This window comes from Boleophthalmus pectinirostris, unplaced genomic scaffold, assembly GCF_026225935.1.
Source record: "Boleophthalmus pectinirostris isolate CB_2022bp ecotype Guang Dong unplaced genomic scaffold, ASM2622593v1 HiC_scaffold_11, whole genome shotgun sequence".
Lineage (NCBI taxonomy): Eukaryota > Metazoa > Chordata > Actinopteri > Gobiiformes > Gobiidae > Boleophthalmus > Boleophthalmus pectinirostris.
In genome coordinates, this window is record NW_026570994.1 from 18,025,959 (window position 1) to 18,045,146 (window position 19,188).

Consider the following 19,188-nt stretch of genomic DNA (forward strand, 5'->3'; position numbering starts at 1 on the left):
AGAAGAATGCAACACATGAAAAAAATATTTGTCTGATATGCCAAAATACTTTTATTACTACTAGTGCTGCTACGACTACAGCTACTACTATTACTACTACTTTGGCTCATAACCAACACTGGTCCAGTATCAATACTTTAAAATCTATGCCAAGGTTCTAAATATTTATATAAAGTTCTAGAAAAAAAAATAACTTTAATATTTTGTAAAAACATTTCATTAAATGTATTTTTACAGAAAAATAGCCTATAATTTGTCATAGTTTTATGATACAGATACAGATATATGAACCTGTTATTACTAGTACTGCTACTACTACTACTAAATCTTACATAAAATTCCAGTAAGATTCACAAATTAACTTTAAAATTTGGAAAAAATTGTGAATCAAATGTATTTTTATAATTTGTCATAGGTTTACGATGATTGTAAACATAAAAAAGTATTTACCTGAAATATCTAAATACTTTACAGATACAGATATATAAACCTGTTACAACCAGTACTGCTACTACTACAGCTACTACTATTATTACTATTAATGCTACTGCTGCTGCTACTACTACTACTGTGATAATAATACTATTACTACTACTACTTCTACAACTACTACTAAATGAAGAGTTGAAGTAAACACATTTCTCCAAACATAATTACTTGGTCACGGTGATGAATATTTTCTAAAGACATGATTGTGTTTTTTTTTTAATGGGCTCCTGTTTATTGTGGTCAAACACTGATCTGTGACTAATCGTCTGCTGCAGGATTTTACCAAACGCAACATTTGTTTTGCTCAAAAGTGACAATATTTTCAGCGACGTGTGCGAAAGATTTTGACAGTTTTCTTTTCTTTTCAGCAGATTATCAGCAGCTTGGGCACAGTTTGAAAGCAAAATTATTAGCAAAGACAATAGCTAACATGCTGCTAACAAATCTCTGCTACTGTCGTCAACAAGGCACAAAAAATAAATCTACGAGTTATTGTTCTAACATGGATCATTTTATATCCATTAAAGGTCTCATGATGCTCCAAACTGACTCTTGTCGGTGTTAAATCGTGTTATAATTAGGTCTGGGTATCATTAAGAATTTGCCGATACGATACAAACCTCGATACAGTGCACTTTCGATTCGATACGTTTCAAAACGATTTGATACGGTTCAATAAAAATAAAGCCTAAATCGTGGCTGCTGAAGACAGGACTAAACCAGTACTAAACCGTTTTCAGTCTCGGTCTGGTCCCGGTCTCAATTACGGTCTCTTCCCGGTCTAAGTCCTGGTCTCATTCTTGGTCTGGTCCCGGTCTCAGTCCTGGTCTCAATCACGGTCTTGATCATGGTCTGGTTCTGGTCTGGCCCCAGTCTCAATCCCGGTCTGGTCCCGGTCTCAGTCCAGGTCTCGATTATGGTCTGGTCGATCTGGTCCCAGTCCCAATCCCTGTCTGGTCCCGGTCTCAGTCCCGGTCTCAATCATGGTCTGTTCCCGGTCTCAGTCCTAGTCTCATTCTTGGTCTGGTCCCGGTCTCAGTCCTGGTCTCAATCATGGTCTTGATCATGGTCTGGTTCTGGTCTGGCCCCAGTCTCAATCCCGGTCTGGTCCCGGTCTCAGTCCCGGTCTCAATCATGGTCTGTTCCCGGTCTCAGTCCTGGTCTCAGTCTTGGTCTGGTCCCGGTCTCAGTCCTGGTCTCAGTCTTGGTCTGATCCCGGTCTCAGTCCTGGTCTTAATCACGATCTCGATCATGGTCTGGTTCTGGTCTGGCCCCAGTCTCAATCCTGGTCTGGTCCCGGTCTCAGTCCAGATCTCGATCATGGTCTGGTCCTGGTCTGGTTCCAGTCCCAATCCCTGTCTGGTCCCGGTCTCAATCACGATCTGTTCCCGGTCTAAGTCCTGGTCTCAGTCTTGGTCTGGTCCCGGTCTCAGTCCTGGTCTCAGTCTTGGTCTGGTCCCGGTCTCAGTCCTGGTCTCAATCACGGTCTCGATCATGGTCTGGTTTTGGTCTGGTTCCAGTCCCAATCCCTGTCTGGTCCCGGTCTCAGTCCCGGTCTCAGTCCCGATCTCAATCACGATCTGTTCCCGGTCTAAGTCCTGGTCTCAGTCTTGGTCTGGTCCTGGTCTCAATCACGGTCTTGACCATGGTCTGGTTCTGGTCTGGCCCCAGTCTCAATCACGGTCTGTTCCTGCTCTCAGTCCATGTCTCAGTTGGTCTCGATCATGGCCTGGTCCTGGTCTGGTTCCAGTCCCAATCCCTGTCTGTTACCCAGTCTTAGTCCTGGTCTCAGTTTTGGTCTGGTCCCGGTCTCAGCCCCGGTGTAAGTCCTGATCTGGTCCCGGTCTGGTCTAAACTAGGACTAAATCAGGGCTAAACCAGGACTAAATCAGGACTCAGTCAGGACTAAATCAAGGGTAAACCAGGACTGGACCAGGGCCAAACCAGAACTAAACCAAGGCTAAACCAGGACTAGACCAGGACTAAGCCAGGATTAAACCAAGACTAAACAAGACTGAACCAAGACAAAATCAACACTCTATTTGAACTATTCAAGACACATTTTTTGTTTTCATTTATTGTGACTTTATTTGACTTTATTTGACTTTTTGCACAGTGGTTCCAGGAGTTGGTATGAAAACAGATGAAGTTAACAGTATTTTTTTTATTTTTAGTCCATTTTGTTTTGTTGTTGTCAGCTCTGTCCTTCGTCCTCTTGTCTCATCCTCTTCCTCAGGACGTCCCCGATGTCCAGGAGAGGATTCGATTTAGTGCTGAGAGACTTGACCGCGGCGCTGAAACCTGGACGTCTCCGTCTCTCTGCGACAAACAGACGAAAACAAGAAGACGGAGAATAAATTACAGTTTATAATTAGTAAAATTAATAAACAAACAAAAAATGTAATGTAAAGTAATGAATATTTTTTTGCAAATTGACAAAAACATGTGACTAATACTGACAAAAGTTTGCATTTCTGGGATTGATACAAATATAAACTAAACCAGGACTAAACCAGGACTAAACCAGGACTAAACCAGGACTAAACAAGGTCTAAACCAGGACTAAACCAGGACTAAACAACTAAACCAGGACCAGGACTAAACTAAACCAGGTCTAAACCAGGACTAAACCAACCAGGACTAAACCAGGACTAAACCAGGTCTAAACAAGGTCTAAACCAGGACTAAAGGACAAACAGGACTAAACCAGGACTAACCAGGAAACCAGGTCTAAACCAGGTCTAAACCAGGACTAAACACTAAACCAGGACTAAACCAGGACTAAAACAAGGTCTAAACCAGGACTAAACCAGGACTAAACCAGGACTAAACTAATCAGGTCTAAAACAGGTCTAAACCAGGACTAAACCAGGACTAAAAGGTCTAAAAGGTCTAAACAGGACTAAACCAGGTCTAAACCAGGTCTAAACCAGGACTAAACCAAACTAAAAGGTCTAAAACTAAACAGGACTAAACCAGGACTAAACCAACAAACCAGGTCTAACCAGGTCTAAACCAGGTCTAAACCAGGTCTAAACCAGGACTAAATCAGGTCTAAACAATGTCTAAACAAGGTAAACCAGGACTAAATTAGGACTAAACCAGGTCTAACCACAGACAAGGACTAAACCAGGTCTAAACCAAGACTAAACCAAGACTGAACCAAGATTAACTAGGACTAAACCAGGACTAAACAAGGTCTAAACAAGGTCTAAACCAGGTCTAAAAAATGTCTAAACAAGGTCTAAACCAGGACTAAACCAGGTCTAAACCAGGACTAAACAAGTAAATAGTAAATAGACAAGTAATACTAACAAGAGTTTGCGTTTCTGTGATTGCTTCATTTGACTGAAGTCGGTGGGTTCTGTCCTCTTCATCGGCCTGAGAAAAAACAAAACAAAAAACAAAAAGGGTTAAAGATAAAGATGTCAAAATGATCAGGTGAATAGATTTTTCAGGTCACAGTATAATCGTGAGAACTATAAAGACATCGGTCTTTTCCTGGTCTTTGGTCTTTTCCTGGTCTTCGGTCTTTTCCTGATGAACTTGCCTTGATGAGAAAGCTTTATTGCGGGACATTTATACGATCTGTGAAAAACGGCGGTGATGGAGCGAAGCGCGGAGACGAAGATGGACCAGAGATAATTGAAAACCTGCCCGTAAAAAAAAAAAAAAAAAGGCCACACTGAAGATTTACGTTTGTGGTGATTCTGCTGTAAAAATCATGTCCCGGATCATGACGGGAAAGAGACGCAAATGCAGAATAAACCAGGTCTAAACCAGGTCTAAACCAGGTCTAAACCAGGACTAAACCAGGACTAAACCAGGTCTAAACAGGCAGGTAAACCAGGACTAAACCAGGACTAAACCACTAAACCAGGTCTAAACCAGGACTAAACCAGGACTAAACCAGGTCTAAACCAGGTCTAAACCAGGACTAAACCAGGACTAAACCAGGACTAAACCAGGTCTAAACCAGGTCTAAACCAGGACTAAAACCAGGTCTAAACCAGGACTAAACCAGGACTAAACCAGGACTAAACCAGGACTAAACCAGGTCTAAACCAGGTCTAAACCAGGTCTAAACCAGGACTAAACCAGGACTAAACCAGGACTAAACCAGGTCTAAACCAGGACTAAACCAGGTCTAAACCAGGAAACTAAACCAGGACTAAACCAGGTCTAAACCAGGACTAAACCAGGTCTAAACCAGGACTAAACCAGGACTAAACCAGGACTAAACCAGGTCTAAACCAGGACTAAACCAGGTCTAAACCAGGTCTAAAAAGGACTAAACCAGGACTAAACCAGGTCTAAACCAGGTCTAAAACCAGGTCTAAACCAGGACTAAACCAGGACTAAAACCAGGACTAAACCAGGACTAAACCAGGACTAAACCAGGTCTAAACCAGGACTAAACCAGGACTAAACCAGGTCTAAACCAGGTCTAAACCAGGTCTAAACCAGGTCTAAACCAGGACTAAACCAGGTCTAAACCAGGACTAAACCAGGTCTAAACCAGATCTAAACCTGGACTAAACCAGGACTAAAACAGAACCAAATCAAGACAAAAACAGCACAAAACCAGGACAAAACCAGGCCCCTGCAAGACTACAACTAAACCAGGTCTAAACCAGGTCTAAACCAGGTCTAAATCAGGTCTACACCAGGACTAATCAGAAACCAGGACTAAACCAAGTGTAACTGTGAACTCGAAGACTAAACCAGGTCTAAAACATGACTGCATTAGGTCTGAACCAGTCGAACCAAAAAACAGAATTAAATCAGGTTAAACTACAAACTAACTAGACCAGGACTAAATCAGACCTAAACTCAGGAGTAAACAAAGACCAAACCAGGTCTAAACCAGGTCTGAAAAACCTGCCCATAAAAGGTCCAACTCAAAAAACATAAAAAGATTTATGTTTGTGGTGACTCAGGGTTTATATGGACCAGGTCTGTGCTTATACGGCTGTAAACATCAACTGTGGGATCAAACGAGGACTAAACCAGGACTAAACCAGGACTAAACCAGGACTAAACCAGGACTAAACCAGGACTAAACCAGGACTAAACCAGGACCAGGATTAAACCAGGACTAAACCAGGATTAAACCAGGATTAAACCAGGACTAAACCAGGATTAAACCAGGATTAAACCAGGATTAAACCAGGACTAAACCAGGACTAAACCAGGACTAAACCAGGACTAAACCAGGACTAAACCAGGACTAAACCAGGACTAACCAGGACTAAACCAGGACTAAACCAGGATTAAACCAGGATTAAACCAGGACTAAACCAGGATTAAACCAGGACTAAAACCAGGACTAAACCAGGATTAAACCAGGACTAAACCAGGATTAAACCAGGAGGACTAAACCAGGACTAAACCAGGAATTAAACCAGGACTAAACCAGGACTAAACCAGGACTAAACCAGAGAAAACCAGGACTAAACTAGGACTAAACCAGGACTAAAGCAGAATTAAACCAGGACTAAACCAAGAAAAAAACAGGACTCAGGACTAAACAGGACTAAAACCAAGGACTAAAACAAGGACTAAACCAGGACTAAACCAGGACTAAACTAGGACTAAACCAAGGCTAAACCAGGACTAAATCAGAACTAAACAAGAGCTAAACCAGGACTAAACCAGGATCAAACAAAGACTAAACCAGGACTAAACCAAGACTAAACCAGGACTAAACCAGGTCTAAACCAGGACTAAACCAGGATTAAATCAAATCTAAGAACAAGCTAGGACTAGACCAGGACTAAACCAGGTCTAACCCAGAAGTAAACCAAGACTAACCAAGATCTAAAACAGGACAAAACAAGATCTAGTGAAGAAATAAATTACTCCCAACCCTCCCGTCCTGTTTGGTCCTTTTCTGTCATTCTGACTCTCCACAGATCTGACCTGTGACTTGGTCCGGTCTGGTTTGGTTTGGTTTAATGCCACACTGTGAAACATTCCAGACAGAGCAATAACATCTCCATAATTAAACTGCGTAAAAATCTCCACGCTGGGTCATATTGAAGCCAGTTTTTTTTTTTTTTTTTCCTTAATCGGTTTTGACTGTTGTCCAAACGTTCACCGCGTCACACGTCGTCTGCATCATTACCCAGAAGGCCGAGCGGCGCTGACACGGGGCGGGGGCTGTCCACATCTTTGTCCCGGGAGAAAAGTGAAACAAATGAATCGAAATGACAGAATCTCTCCTCGAAAACTGCTGACGAAACGAGACCGAGACGACAAGAGGAATGTTTGATCTGGTTTATAAACGAAAGCCCAGTGTCCTTATGCTCCGGGTCACGTTTACTCTGAACCAGGACTAAACCAGGTCTGAACCAGGTCTGAACCAGGTCTAAACCAGGACTAAACCAGGTCTAAACCAGGATTAAACCAAGACTAAACCAGGCTGAACCAGGTAAACCAGGACTAAACCAGGAACCAGGTCTAAACCAGGACTAAACCAGGACTAAACCAACTAAACAGGTCTAAACCAGGACTAAACCAGGACTAAACCAGGTCTGAACCAGGTTAAACCAAGACTAAACCAAGACTAAACTGAACCAGGTCTCTAAACCAGGAACCAGGTCTAAACCAGGTCTGAACCGGGACTGAACCAGGTCTAAACCAGGACTAAACCAGGTCTGAACCGGGACTGAACCAGGTCTAAACCAGGACTAAACCAGGTCTGAACCAGGTCTGAACCAGGTCTAAACCAGGACTAAACCAGGACTAAACCAGGTCTAAACCAGGTCTGAACCAGGACTAAACCAGGTCTGAACCAGGATTAAACCAAGACTAAACCAAGACTAAAGCAGGCCCAAACCAGGTCTAAACCGAGACTAAACCGGGACTAAACCAGGTCTAAACCAGGTCTAAACCAGGACTAAACCAGGAACCAGGACTAAACCGGGACTGAACCAGGACTAAACCAGGTCTAAACCAGGTCTAAACCAGGACTAAACCAGGACTAAACCAGGACTAAACCAGGACTAAACCAGGACTAAACCAGGACTAAACCAGGACTAAACCAGGTCTAAACCAGGTATGAACCAGGTCTAAACCAGGACCACAGACTAGGTCTAAACCTGGTCTAAGCCAAGTCTAAACTAGGACTAAACCAGGTCTAAACCAGGTCTGAACCAGGACTAAACTAGGTCTAACCACAGACTAGAACTAAACATGGTCTAAACCAAGACTAAACCAAGACTAAACCAGGTCTAACCACAGACTAGAACTAAACCAGGTCTTAACTGAGACTAAACTAAGACTAAACCAAGACTTTACTAAGACTAAACGAGATCTAACTGCAGACTAGGACTAAACCAGGTCTAAATCAGGTTTAAACCAGGGCTAAACAAGTACTAAACAAGGACCAAACAGGACTACACCAGGTCTAACCACAGACTAGGACTGAACCAGGTCTAAACCAGGTCTAACCACAGAAAAATACTACAATATGTGACCAGTGACGGCTCTAGACTGAAAACTGTCATTATTTTTAAATTCACACAAAAAGAAAGAAACAATTAAATCCACAAGCGGCATTGAGCGTCCCTCCCTCAGGAGCCTCGTGTGTGTGTTCCTGCAGCTTTGGGCGGCACCTGTCACACACACACACTGAGTCAACACACACTCTGAGTCAACACACACCAGAAGCACCGATGCACTAACACGGAACAACAAGGGCACATTCAAGCATCACCGTGGCAACACTGTGCAAAATAAAATGCTGGAGAAAACTTGAAGAGTCACTGTGCAAATAGGTGCTGAAACGGGCGGGTTTTAACGTTCTGACATTTTGCGGGCGGGTAGTGATTACACACAGGCGGGTCAGGACTAAACCAGGACTAATCTTGGACTTTTGAGAGAAAGAGAACCCCGAACCCGCGGCGACGGCTGCGCTGAGCCCCATGAGGTGCGGAGCTCTGCAGCGGTCGTTAAGCCCGCGATCATCCGAGGGCGTGTCTCCAGGCCAGTCCCGACACTCAGTCCTGGTTCAGTTCTGGTTTAGTCCTGTTTCAGTCCTGGTTTAGTCCTGTTTCAGCCCTTTTTTAGTCCTTGTTCAGTCCTGGTTTAATCCTAGTTTAGTCCTTGCTCAGTCCTGGTTTAGTCCTGGTTTAGTCCTTTCTCAGTGCTGGTTTAGTCCTGGTTTAGTCCTTGCTCAGTCCTGGTTTAGTCCTGGTTTAGTCCTGGTTTAGTCCTTACTCAGTGCTGGTTTAGTCCTGGTTTAGTCCTTTCTCAGTGCTGGTTTAGTCCTGGTTTAGTCCTGGTTTAGTCCTTGCTCAGTTCTGGTTTAGTCCTTGCTCAGTTCTGGTTTAGTCCTTGCTCAGTCCTGGTTTAGTCCTTGCTCAATGCTGGTTTAGTCCTGGTTTAGTCCTTGCTCAGTCCTGGTTTAGTCCTGGTTTAGTCCTTGCTCAGTCCTGGTTCAGTCCTGGTTCAGTCCTGGTTCAGTCCTGGTTTAGTCCTGGTTTAATCCTTGCTAAGTCCTGGTTTAGTCCTGGTTTAGTCCTTGCTAAGTCCTGGTTTAGTCCTGATTTAGTCCTTGCTCAGTCGTGGTTTAGTCCTTGCTCAGTCCTGGTTTAGTCCTGGTTTAGTCCTTGTTCAGTCCTTGTTCAGTCCTGGTTTAGTCCTTGTTCAGTCCTGGTTCAGTCCTGGTTCAGTCCTGGTCTTCTGCTCAATAAAAATTCATTTTGTGATTGTAATTCTTTGGTATAATCCCGGGTTAAAGGGCGGGTGCGGTGCTGTGCTGCAGGTGCGGGCAGGTGCGGGCAGGTGCGGGTCTCAAAAAAATGAATCTGTGCACATTACTTCTCAGATTTAAGTGTTAAAATAGAATAACAACAGTCGGAGAGTGAAATGGCCAATACATTTTCCCACAAACACACACGTAGTGAATTCCTGCAGACGTCTGTGATTAGAGACAGTAGCTCCGTCGCAGAGACAGGTGACTGAGAGGTCAAGAGTGAATTAATCCGAGTCTGACCTTTGACCTTTAGAGCCGCCGGCATTACGCATGAATGAGTTTGTCGATGAGGCGCTAATTATTCTAATTATTCATCTCCACAATGAGTTTATAACAGTTTTTTTTACAACTTTCAGAGGGCAGAGTGGGGTTTTGTCATCATGCTAATAGCAACTACCATGCAAACTGCGTGCTTCCTGATTCTCGGACAATAAAACTTCTTGTAATCATACATATTTTGGGTTTATATGGAACAGTGCTTAGTCTGCCTGTCAAAATCATGTGTGTGATCATGAAGAGAAAAAAACGGGGCTAAACCAGGACTAAACCAGGACTAAATCAGGGCTAAACCAGGACTAAACCAGGACTAAACCAGGATTAAACAAGAACTAAACCAGGGCTAAACCAAGACTAAAACAGGGCTGAACAGGGCTAATCCAGGACTAAACCAGGAATAAACCAGGATTAAATGAGGATTAAACTAGGGCTAAACAAGGACTAAACCAGGACTAAATCAGGGCTAAATCAGGACTAAACCAGGCTAAACAGGCTAAACCAGGGCTAAACTAGGACTAAAACAGGACTAAACAGGATAAAACACTAAACAAACAGGACTAAATCAGGGCTAAATCAGGACTAAACCAGAAATAAACAAGGATTAAACTAGGGCTGAACAAGAACTAAACCAAGGCTAAACCAGGATTAAATCAGTGCTAAATCAGGACTAAACCAGAATTAAACAAGGACTAAACCAGGACTAAACTAGGACTAAACCAATAAACCAGGGCTAAACCACTTTCTGATTCTCGGACAATAAAACACTTTGAATTTAGACTTTTTTTTTTTTAATCTCAAGAGCTGCTTACACAAAATGGTACAAACCATTTAAAACTATTCTGCTGGGTCATTTTCTGTAATTCTCTAATAATTTACTTAATAATTTACCTATTTTTATAATTAAGTTTATATATTTGTGTAAAAGTAGGTACATATCAAATAATTCAACATTTTATATTATTGCATTTGAAGGCAACAAGTAAAAATCACACGTTTTATCGAATACCTGGTTGTACGGGAAAGGTGCACTGTGTAACTTTGCCTGCCAGTAACTTATCTCCATGGAGACGTTAACGCTTTACATCCAATATTCCAAAGTAAGGCATTAAACTTTTCCATCTCTACAGAAAAAAGCATGAGGCTAATTCACAGTAAAGTTATTTTGAGCAATAAAAACACCATAATAACCATATATACATCACAAAATATAATTATATATATTATAGTTTAATACTATATCGTGGAACATTACAGACAACACAGTAGCATCACCATGGTAGCGGACCCTCGACCTGGAGAGTTATGCAGTGCACCTTTAAGGAAATTACGGATGTAGGACATTAATATTTATTTTGTACCGACTCAGATGTTTGGACGAGCTATTTTCAGTCTGCCTGTTTATCCAGAGTCTATGAAAGATGAACGTCAAAACTAGTTTGTTTTTATTGTTGCTCCAGGCCTTTTTCTCACAGGAAAAAATGTTCATCCAGTCCATGGGATACGAAACTGGAATCATCGACCAATGGAGGATCGGATATCGGCTTCCGAGAGGTCGGTTCAGTCCATATCCCATTTTGGTCTATAAACTGGTGTAACAAGACGATTTAGTGGCCAAAACGTCTCACGATATTAAACATGTATTTTTATTGTTCTATACAGGGTTCCCACTCTTATTCACTGACAAAATTTCAAAACTTTGCCATGACTTTTTCATGACCTAAAGTGAATTTTCCATGACTTTACGGCACCTACATGTGTAGAAGTAGTATGAAATGTTAATACTCTCCATTAAGGATGTAATGATATCCAAATCTCTCGGTACGATATTTATTGCGATATTTTGAAGAGGAATAGAATAGAATAATAGATAGGACATTTTTTGCTTTTAAAACACCTTGACAAGATTTTGGTGTGAATTTTTTTCCATCATAATCCCAAGAATTCAAGTAAAAACCATATTTCTTCATGTTGTTTGAAATGAATCATGGGATATGTAGTTTCATTAGCTGTTGCTTCTATAAAACCATGCATTTAAGCAAAGAAACTTATAATTAGAAATATTGTGACAGCCCATGGTATTATTGTGAGACTTTTGACGATACAATATCACAATAATTCGGTTATTTTTACATCCCTACTTTCCATTCACTTCATGGTTTGGTATTATAGTTTTTTAATGTTCAAAATCCTGACAGTGCATTTATTGTCGTCTCTTTTAAACAAAAGGCACACACGTTCAGAAATAATCGTAATAGTCTAACTTAACAGGACGCCGTAGTTGCGTGAAAGAGATACTAAAATTCCATGACTTTTCCAAAACTTTCATTGGCTTTACAAAATTCTATGACTTTTCCAGGCCTAGAATATGACATTTCCATGACTTTTCCAGGATTTCCATGATCGTGGGAACCCTGTCAATAATTACAAAACACATTAGATATTTTTTACCTGATGCTGTTTGTTTTAAATGAAATAAATAATATTTTCAATCTCTGTTCCAGTATCGGTTGATATCGGGTATTGGCAGATACTTAAAGCCAAAGTATCGACATTGGCATTAGAACTGAAAAAATTAGGACTGATATTATACCATATTTTTTGGAATATAAGTTGCACTTTTATCATGGTTTCGGTGGTCCTGTGACTTATACTCCGGACTTATATATGTTTTTTTCTTCTTCATTTCACATTTTTTGGCTGGTGTGACTTATACTCCAGAGCGTTTTATACTCCAGAGCCACTTATAGTCCGAAAAATATGGTAATAATTAACCATTTAAAACAAAATAATAGATCTTGAATAGTGAAAAATCTTCAAAATGTTTCCATAACAGGGAGCAGGAACTCATGAATCTACATCAAAAACACGTATACGAACATGCTGTCAGTAAGAAAAGCAAAATGGAAGAGTGACAATTTCTGGTAAAAATCATTATGTCCTATTATAAATATTATTAAACAAACAGACTCCTTTTTATCTTAATTACGCTTCTATTTTCATAAGATCGACAGAAAGAAAATTGGAAAAAACCCGGAGAACTTTCATGATACAATTTAAGAAAAATCTCTCATGGAAAGTAAAAAAATATATTCAGATAATTACTAACACTAATATGACTAATCCTGGGCCTCACCTGCTGTTCTTCCTGCTCTTCTTCCGGCTCATTTTGCTGCTGTTATCGTTAGCATTAGGCGCTAGCAGCTGGCTCAGTTCGGGCAGAGCGTCCACGAGCGGCCGGAGGTCCCCCACCACCGGGGTGCTCTTCCTGCGCGCTGCAGCCACCTCCTGCTCGCGGCTCTGCTTGATGGAGCTGATCTCTGAAAAACAAACAACAACAAATAAGGTTTAGTGCGGAGAGAAAACAGGTTGAGTTGACGTTACATAACATTTAAAAAGGAGTTTTACAGTTCTACGGGGTGTTAATTGCAAACACATTTAGATCGACATGTTACCATTTACTGCTTTGAAAATGCTGTATTCGCTGAAAATGTTTAATTAGTTTCAATTGTTTTGATACTCTGAATCCCTGCTCCCTAGTGTATTATTTTGAGTAAATTGTTGTGAGCTTTGGACAAACTCGTACCGCTAACTGTAAGGAGGGCCCAAGAGAGATCTCTAGATTACTCGAACATGCATGGATGACACTTAAAGGGCCACTAAACACCAAAATCACTTTTTTTTCAACTGATTATCTGTGTAAATGTGTCTAAAATAGAAGTATACCCATCCTTGGTCTTATTTTGGCTTTATTTTAGTGCATATTTGTTAAAAAATCTGACTTTTGGGTCAAATCCATGTCTGTAACAACCTCTTTAGGATGAACTACGGTGAGGACATTTGAATTTCTGGGTTGGACTAACGGTCGCTCAAGAGCCAGATGCAGTTTATTACGTGATGAGCGCAGCCACTAGCGTATATGGGCGGGACGTGAGAAGGCCCTCTCAGCCCCGCCCCGCCCCGACCTGGCACCACGATGTCCCGCCATGTCTGGAGAAAAGGGAAACAGCGTGATCGAGCACAAATGTCCACTCTGTTTCAAAGTCCAGAGCGAACCTGTCTGTGCTGTTTTGGATTGTTGTGGCTGTCGATTTGCTGTCAATCATCACTCCAGAGCCCTCCCCACACCCGCTCCCCCCAACCCGCCGGGCTCTTTAAAATCTCTTGGGGCATGTGTTCTCTGTCAGTATAAATAAACAAAGCATGTTGTCAAAGTTTTATATACAAGTTTGCTACTAAGGAAAAAGACTGCAATGATAACTAAAAACACATTTTTTTAGACAATATGTATTTTTAGACAGTAGTCATAGTCATAGTAGAGACTAGTAAAGACCATTGTAAAATTATTTTGTAAAGTGTTCATTTTGTCCTTTTTATGCAATTTTTCAGTATTAATACTTGTTCAAATGAGTATCTATAGATTTTTTCAACAATCCCAAACTAAAGTCACATAAATTCGTTTAATATCATGTCAAAAATTGGCAGCATTATTAATATCAAAACAAATGAAACAGAAAAAGGTTTTGTAACGGTAAAATAAAAGTGAAAAAATGCATATCACACTCCGGTGTTCAAAAGCTTTTTTTAAATTTTTAAATAATGTTTCGGCAAAAAAGCCTTTGTCAGATCATTTTTCTTACTTTGGACCACAGTATGCATCATTAATATGACAAATGAAACCTAAAAATTATAAGATATGTAGATTTTGTTCAAAGATTTGGTTCTAAAACACTGAAAAGCTCGTGGAGTAATTTAGACCCGAGCGATAAACACAAATACGAAGTTACAACAACGCGAGTGGACCAAAAAACGCTGCACAAACACGGCTACGAGTCCTCAAAATGGCCGCTCCTTTTGTTATAATTTCTCTTAATTCCTGAAAACCCTCTCGTCCGCGGAGCTCTGGTTTCCGATCGAAGCGTTAGCGCCTCATTAGCGTCCTCTGCGGCTGGAGACAGGGATAGTGTTGTCTTACACAGAATTGATTGTCTCAGCACAGGGCTATAGTTTCAGGCTGATGGCAATTATGGAAAATGATGATGATGATGATGATGATGAGGAGGAGGGTGGGGGAAGCGTCTCGGGAAGAGGCAGTCGTAATTACAAGAGATACAGGAACGAGCATTTGTTTTTTGGACCGAATCTGCAGAATTATGCTCACAGTCAGAATGTTTGTTTATCTTGGTATTTTTGAGCAATAAAACCACCTGTAATTGAATAAATGTAAAGTAGAGCTGTTTAATGTCACACTGTGGAACATTCTAAGCCACGGGTCACCAAACTTTTTTCTCTGGGGGCCACATTATCGCTCCTGACTGTGATGGATGGAGGTATATTAGAATTGTTTGACCCTGACGATGCAGATTATATTCTTTGAAAACCGCCACGCTTTCTTTACACATCAGACAAACTGCACGGTCCAACACTGAACAAAAAAATAATCGGTTGTCCACTGTTTTTTGAAAACTCGTCTCTCTCTGTCAAGTTTTCATACTTTAACACTCGACATTTTGCTGTCCTTAACTGTACTACAGAACTCTGCACGTGCGTCGACCGTCACTGTTTGATCTCGAGTTTGTCAGGTGATGACAATTCGGTGGCAAATGTAAATACGTCATATAATAATTTAAATATAAATATAAATACTTCATATAAATATACTTTTTAATTGAAAAAAAAAATCAACAAAATATAAAATGCAGACGTGTTATTACTTGCCAGAAAGTAATTAAAGAAAAATAGGCCATGTCAATTTTTGAGGATTGCCTCATCGGCCCCATGAACTGGGCCGGTCAAAGGGGAGTGGAGGGCCGGAGTTGGCCCGCAGGCCTTAGTTTGATGACCCTTATTCAAAGCAGAGCAATGACATATCCACAGAAACAAGCAGGTGACAGGTAAGTAATATGTTTCACTGGTAATAAAAGTGCATTTTTGTTATAGGTCATCTATACTCAAAATTGACTCTTGTGAGCTTTAAGTCATTGTTACTTTGTCAAAAATATACTGTATTTTTTGGACTATAATGCGTAAATGAAGAAAAAACATAAATAAGTTGCACAAGATGATAAGTGGTACTTTTTGGGGGAAATTAATTTGATAAAATCAGAGACCAGGAACTGACATTTCATCTTTAAAGTCAAGTTCTAGTAAAAACAACAGAACAGAGAACAACAGACTGTTAACGTCACATATGAACAGTTCTTCAGATAAACTATAACATAAACAACAGAACAGAACAAGTTTAACAAACTCTCCATCTCACTCCAAATCACTAAATCCATTCAATTCTTCATCCTCGGTGTCACTTCTGAGCAACTCCACGACCTCCGGAGGTAAACAGAGCGCCGCTTCCTCTTCTGTGTCGCTGTCGTCAGACTCAGCATCAGTTCCAGTTAGAATTATTCCGGCCTTTCTGAATCCCGACAGGATGGTTTCAGTTGTCTTTATGTTTGTTTAAATGTTCAATTTTCAGTGGTGCAGAAGTAATGGTGCGATCGACTGACATGATACAGACAGGACAGAGGCTCTTTCTGCAGGAGACATGTGCAGTAGAGTGAAGTGACAGTGGTACAGGAGGAACAGGAGCAGCAGATACTCACACACAAGACTAGAACCTCTTGACGCTTCATTGTGAAAATTTTAATATATAAGTCGCAGGAAACACCCAAACCATGAAAAAAAGTGCAGCTTATCGTCCAAAAAATACGGTACCTCGGGTTTGTATTTTGCGTCCTTTATTATGAATCTGTCTACATCTCCAAATCTCAAAATGCTCTGTTCCACCTTGTGATGTCATGTACTGGTAGTTTTCAAGTTAACAGCTTCTTTTTTACCTTTTGTTCAGTAGAGATTGGCCCTTTAATAAAGCCTAATGCTCCAGCAGCAGTTTGAACTTGTATTTTCGCATTATAAAAATGTATTTATGTCAAATCATGTCAAAATAAAAGTCTCACCTCTGACCAACGCTGTTCTCAACACAGTGAAGTTTTATCACTGAATCATGTCCGGATAGAGATATTTTAGGTAGATATACAACTCTAGTTAGTGTTGACAATTTGCAGTTGACAGTTCTACTCAAAACACTAGTCTTATTTTGTCTATATCCTCATCTCACAGGCTCACACACTCAAACACACACACATTCATCTTGTTTTTAGATTTATTATCTTGTTCAAAGATGCTTCATTCTAGTCTAGAGGTCGTTTATTTTAAGATAACTTGTCAAGTAGAATAATCTTGCTGCATGGACGGATAATTTCACTAGTTTTAAATCATTTTCTGATCATCAAAAGTGTTTATATCTTAAATTTTGGCTTTTTTTGTGGAGTACTTGCACAGACACACACACAGAGGTACTCACTGTTGAGCCAACGATCCCGACGCTCCTTCATCTTCTCCTTCTTACTCTTCAGCTTCCTCTCCTCTGCACCTGTCAATCAAAAACTCCACATGAGCAACTTTATTTTAAAACAACTCGAGATGTACTTTACTGCAGAATGACGAGTTTTATAAAACCTCTTCAGTATTCAGTTTGAATCCAGTTATTTTAGTTTGACATTTTTGCAATTTTGGCATCGTATTTTAGCATATTTTTGCAGTTAATACATAAAAATCACAAATGGTTGCTTGGATAATTTCATTTTGTTTTCATTTTAACTTAAAAATCAGATATGAATAATTATTAATGATCCAAAATGACACAAAATGGCATAAGTTCCAATAAATAAAAAATAAAATAAATAAATAAATGACAACTAACAAATGAATAGCAGGAAGTTTGTGATTGAAAATTGTTAAAAAGATAAAAATTCTTTCGCCAAAACCAAATTGTCTTATATATATTCTTTCTTCTTATGCAGGTGTCAGTATAATGGTGGTTTCTCCCATTTTTCCAGAGCCCCCTGAACGCAGCAGTGGCCTCCCGTTTGTAGTGGTTGATTCTCTGGGGCAGATTTGACACATTATCAGTCTGGCCACCTTGAGTTTCCTGAGTCCGGATGTCGAAACCGCTGGGACCAAATGAACCACTCTCACTCTCTATAGAGATATCTGCTGTCTGTTTGGGAAGATTTGACTTAAAAAAAATATATTTACAGAGAAAGACGGATCGTTTTAAAAGGGATGGTTTGAATATTTGGCTGTCGGCAGTGCAACAGTCACAAGATTTATCCCAATAAAAATCATCTGAATTGCAACAACTACAAAAATACAAAAGATTAAAGTAACACCTTCTTAAATATTTGGCTTTCCAAGTAACACAAGGGCTTGTCTCAATAAAAACAGACATAAAACATGCCTAAAAAGAACCTAAATATGGACTAAATCAGGCCTAAGCTGGACAGAAACCAGATCTAAATCCAAAAACGCGATTGAATACACAGTCGAGATGTAACAAATCTGTGTATCATTTGTTCATTCATTTTTCAAAATAAAACCAAAAATAAGAAAATTAAAAAACAACCTTTCCTTCATTATTTGTCTCCAAAACCAAAATGGAAAAACAGATAATGATTTGTTTTTTCAGTTTTCGATTTTGTGTTTAAATGAATAATGAAAAAAAAAAAAAAAAAAACAACGGATAATGGACTAAACAAAGACTAAACCAAACCAAGACCAGACCAAGACCAGACCGGGACTGAGACGGTGACCAGACCAGGACTGAGACCAGGACTGAGACCGGGGCCAGACCGGGACCAGACCGGGACTGATACCGTGACCGAGACCTGAGACCAGGACTGAGACCAGGACTGAGACCAGCACCAGATGTCACCAGATCAGGACTGAGACCAGGACTGAAAATGGTTTAGTCCTGGTCTAGTCCTGGTCTAGTCCTGGTTCAGTCCTGGTTCAGTCCTGGTTGAGTCCGTTATCTGTTTTTCCCATTATTCATTTAAAAATAAAATTGAAAAAACGAATCGTTATCAGTTTTATCATTTTGGTTTTGGAGACAAATAATGAAGAAAATTGTTGTTTTTTTGTTTTCTTATTTTTGGTTTTATATTGAAAAACGAATGAACGAATGATACACGGATTGTAACAATATCCAAATCTCTTGGTTCGACATTATCACGATCTCAAGGTATGATATTTATTGTGATATTTTGAAGAGGCTGATCAAACTGTAGATAGGACATCTTTTGCTGTTAAAATACCTTGACAAGATTTTGGTGTGAATTATTTCCGTCTGTTGCTCTGTTACACCTTGTGATGTCATGTAGTGGTAGTTTTCAAGTTAACAGCTCCTTTAAACCTTTAGTTCAGTCGAGATCGGCAATTCCAGGGCTAAAATTATCCAAATGATTCTAGTGAAGGTGTATGGAGCACTTCCTGTATTACCACGAGTGTTTCAGTTTGAGAGAAGAACTAACTCATCCTACATCTGCAGGGTTTGTGAGTTTTAAACATGTGTGAATGAAACAAAACACAACTCCAGGTTTGTTTGTGATCCGGAAACATTAGAACATAGATCAGAAAATAAAATAATACAGGCTCTTTAAAAACAATAGCTGGACAGATGAAGTAGTTTTCCATGATGTGTGTTTGGGCCTATCTCACTTCCTCCTTGGTTTCCTCTTGTTGTTTAGTTCAATAGTGTTCTGTTCAAGTGCTGCTGGGAATTTTAATGACTTATAAACTTAGTCACAACAACAAAATATACAAAAATA

General features: G+C 40.1%; 1 protein-coding gene across 1 annotated transcript in view; it reads right to left on the reverse strand.

The window, feature by feature from the left end:
• Positions 1 to 2,574: 2,574 nt before the first annotated feature.
• The window catches only part of slx9 (SLX9 ribosome biogenesis factor), a 53,504-nt gene continuing 36,890 nt past the window's right edge, over positions 2,575 to 19,188 (reverse strand). Inside the window, exons 3-6 of the mRNA XM_020920814.2 lie at positions 16,884 to 16,952; positions 12,660 to 12,843; positions 3,805 to 3,870; positions 2,575 to 2,808 (exon numbers count right to left, since the gene is read on the reverse strand). Coding sequence (XP_020776473.2) covers positions 2,757 to 2,808; positions 3,805 to 3,870; positions 12,660 to 12,843; positions 16,884 to 16,952 — 371 coding nt within the window. The 3' untranslated portion in view covers positions 2,575 to 2,756. The remainder of the gene's footprint in view (positions 2,809 to 3,804; positions 3,871 to 12,659; positions 12,844 to 16,883; positions 16,953 to 19,188) is intronic.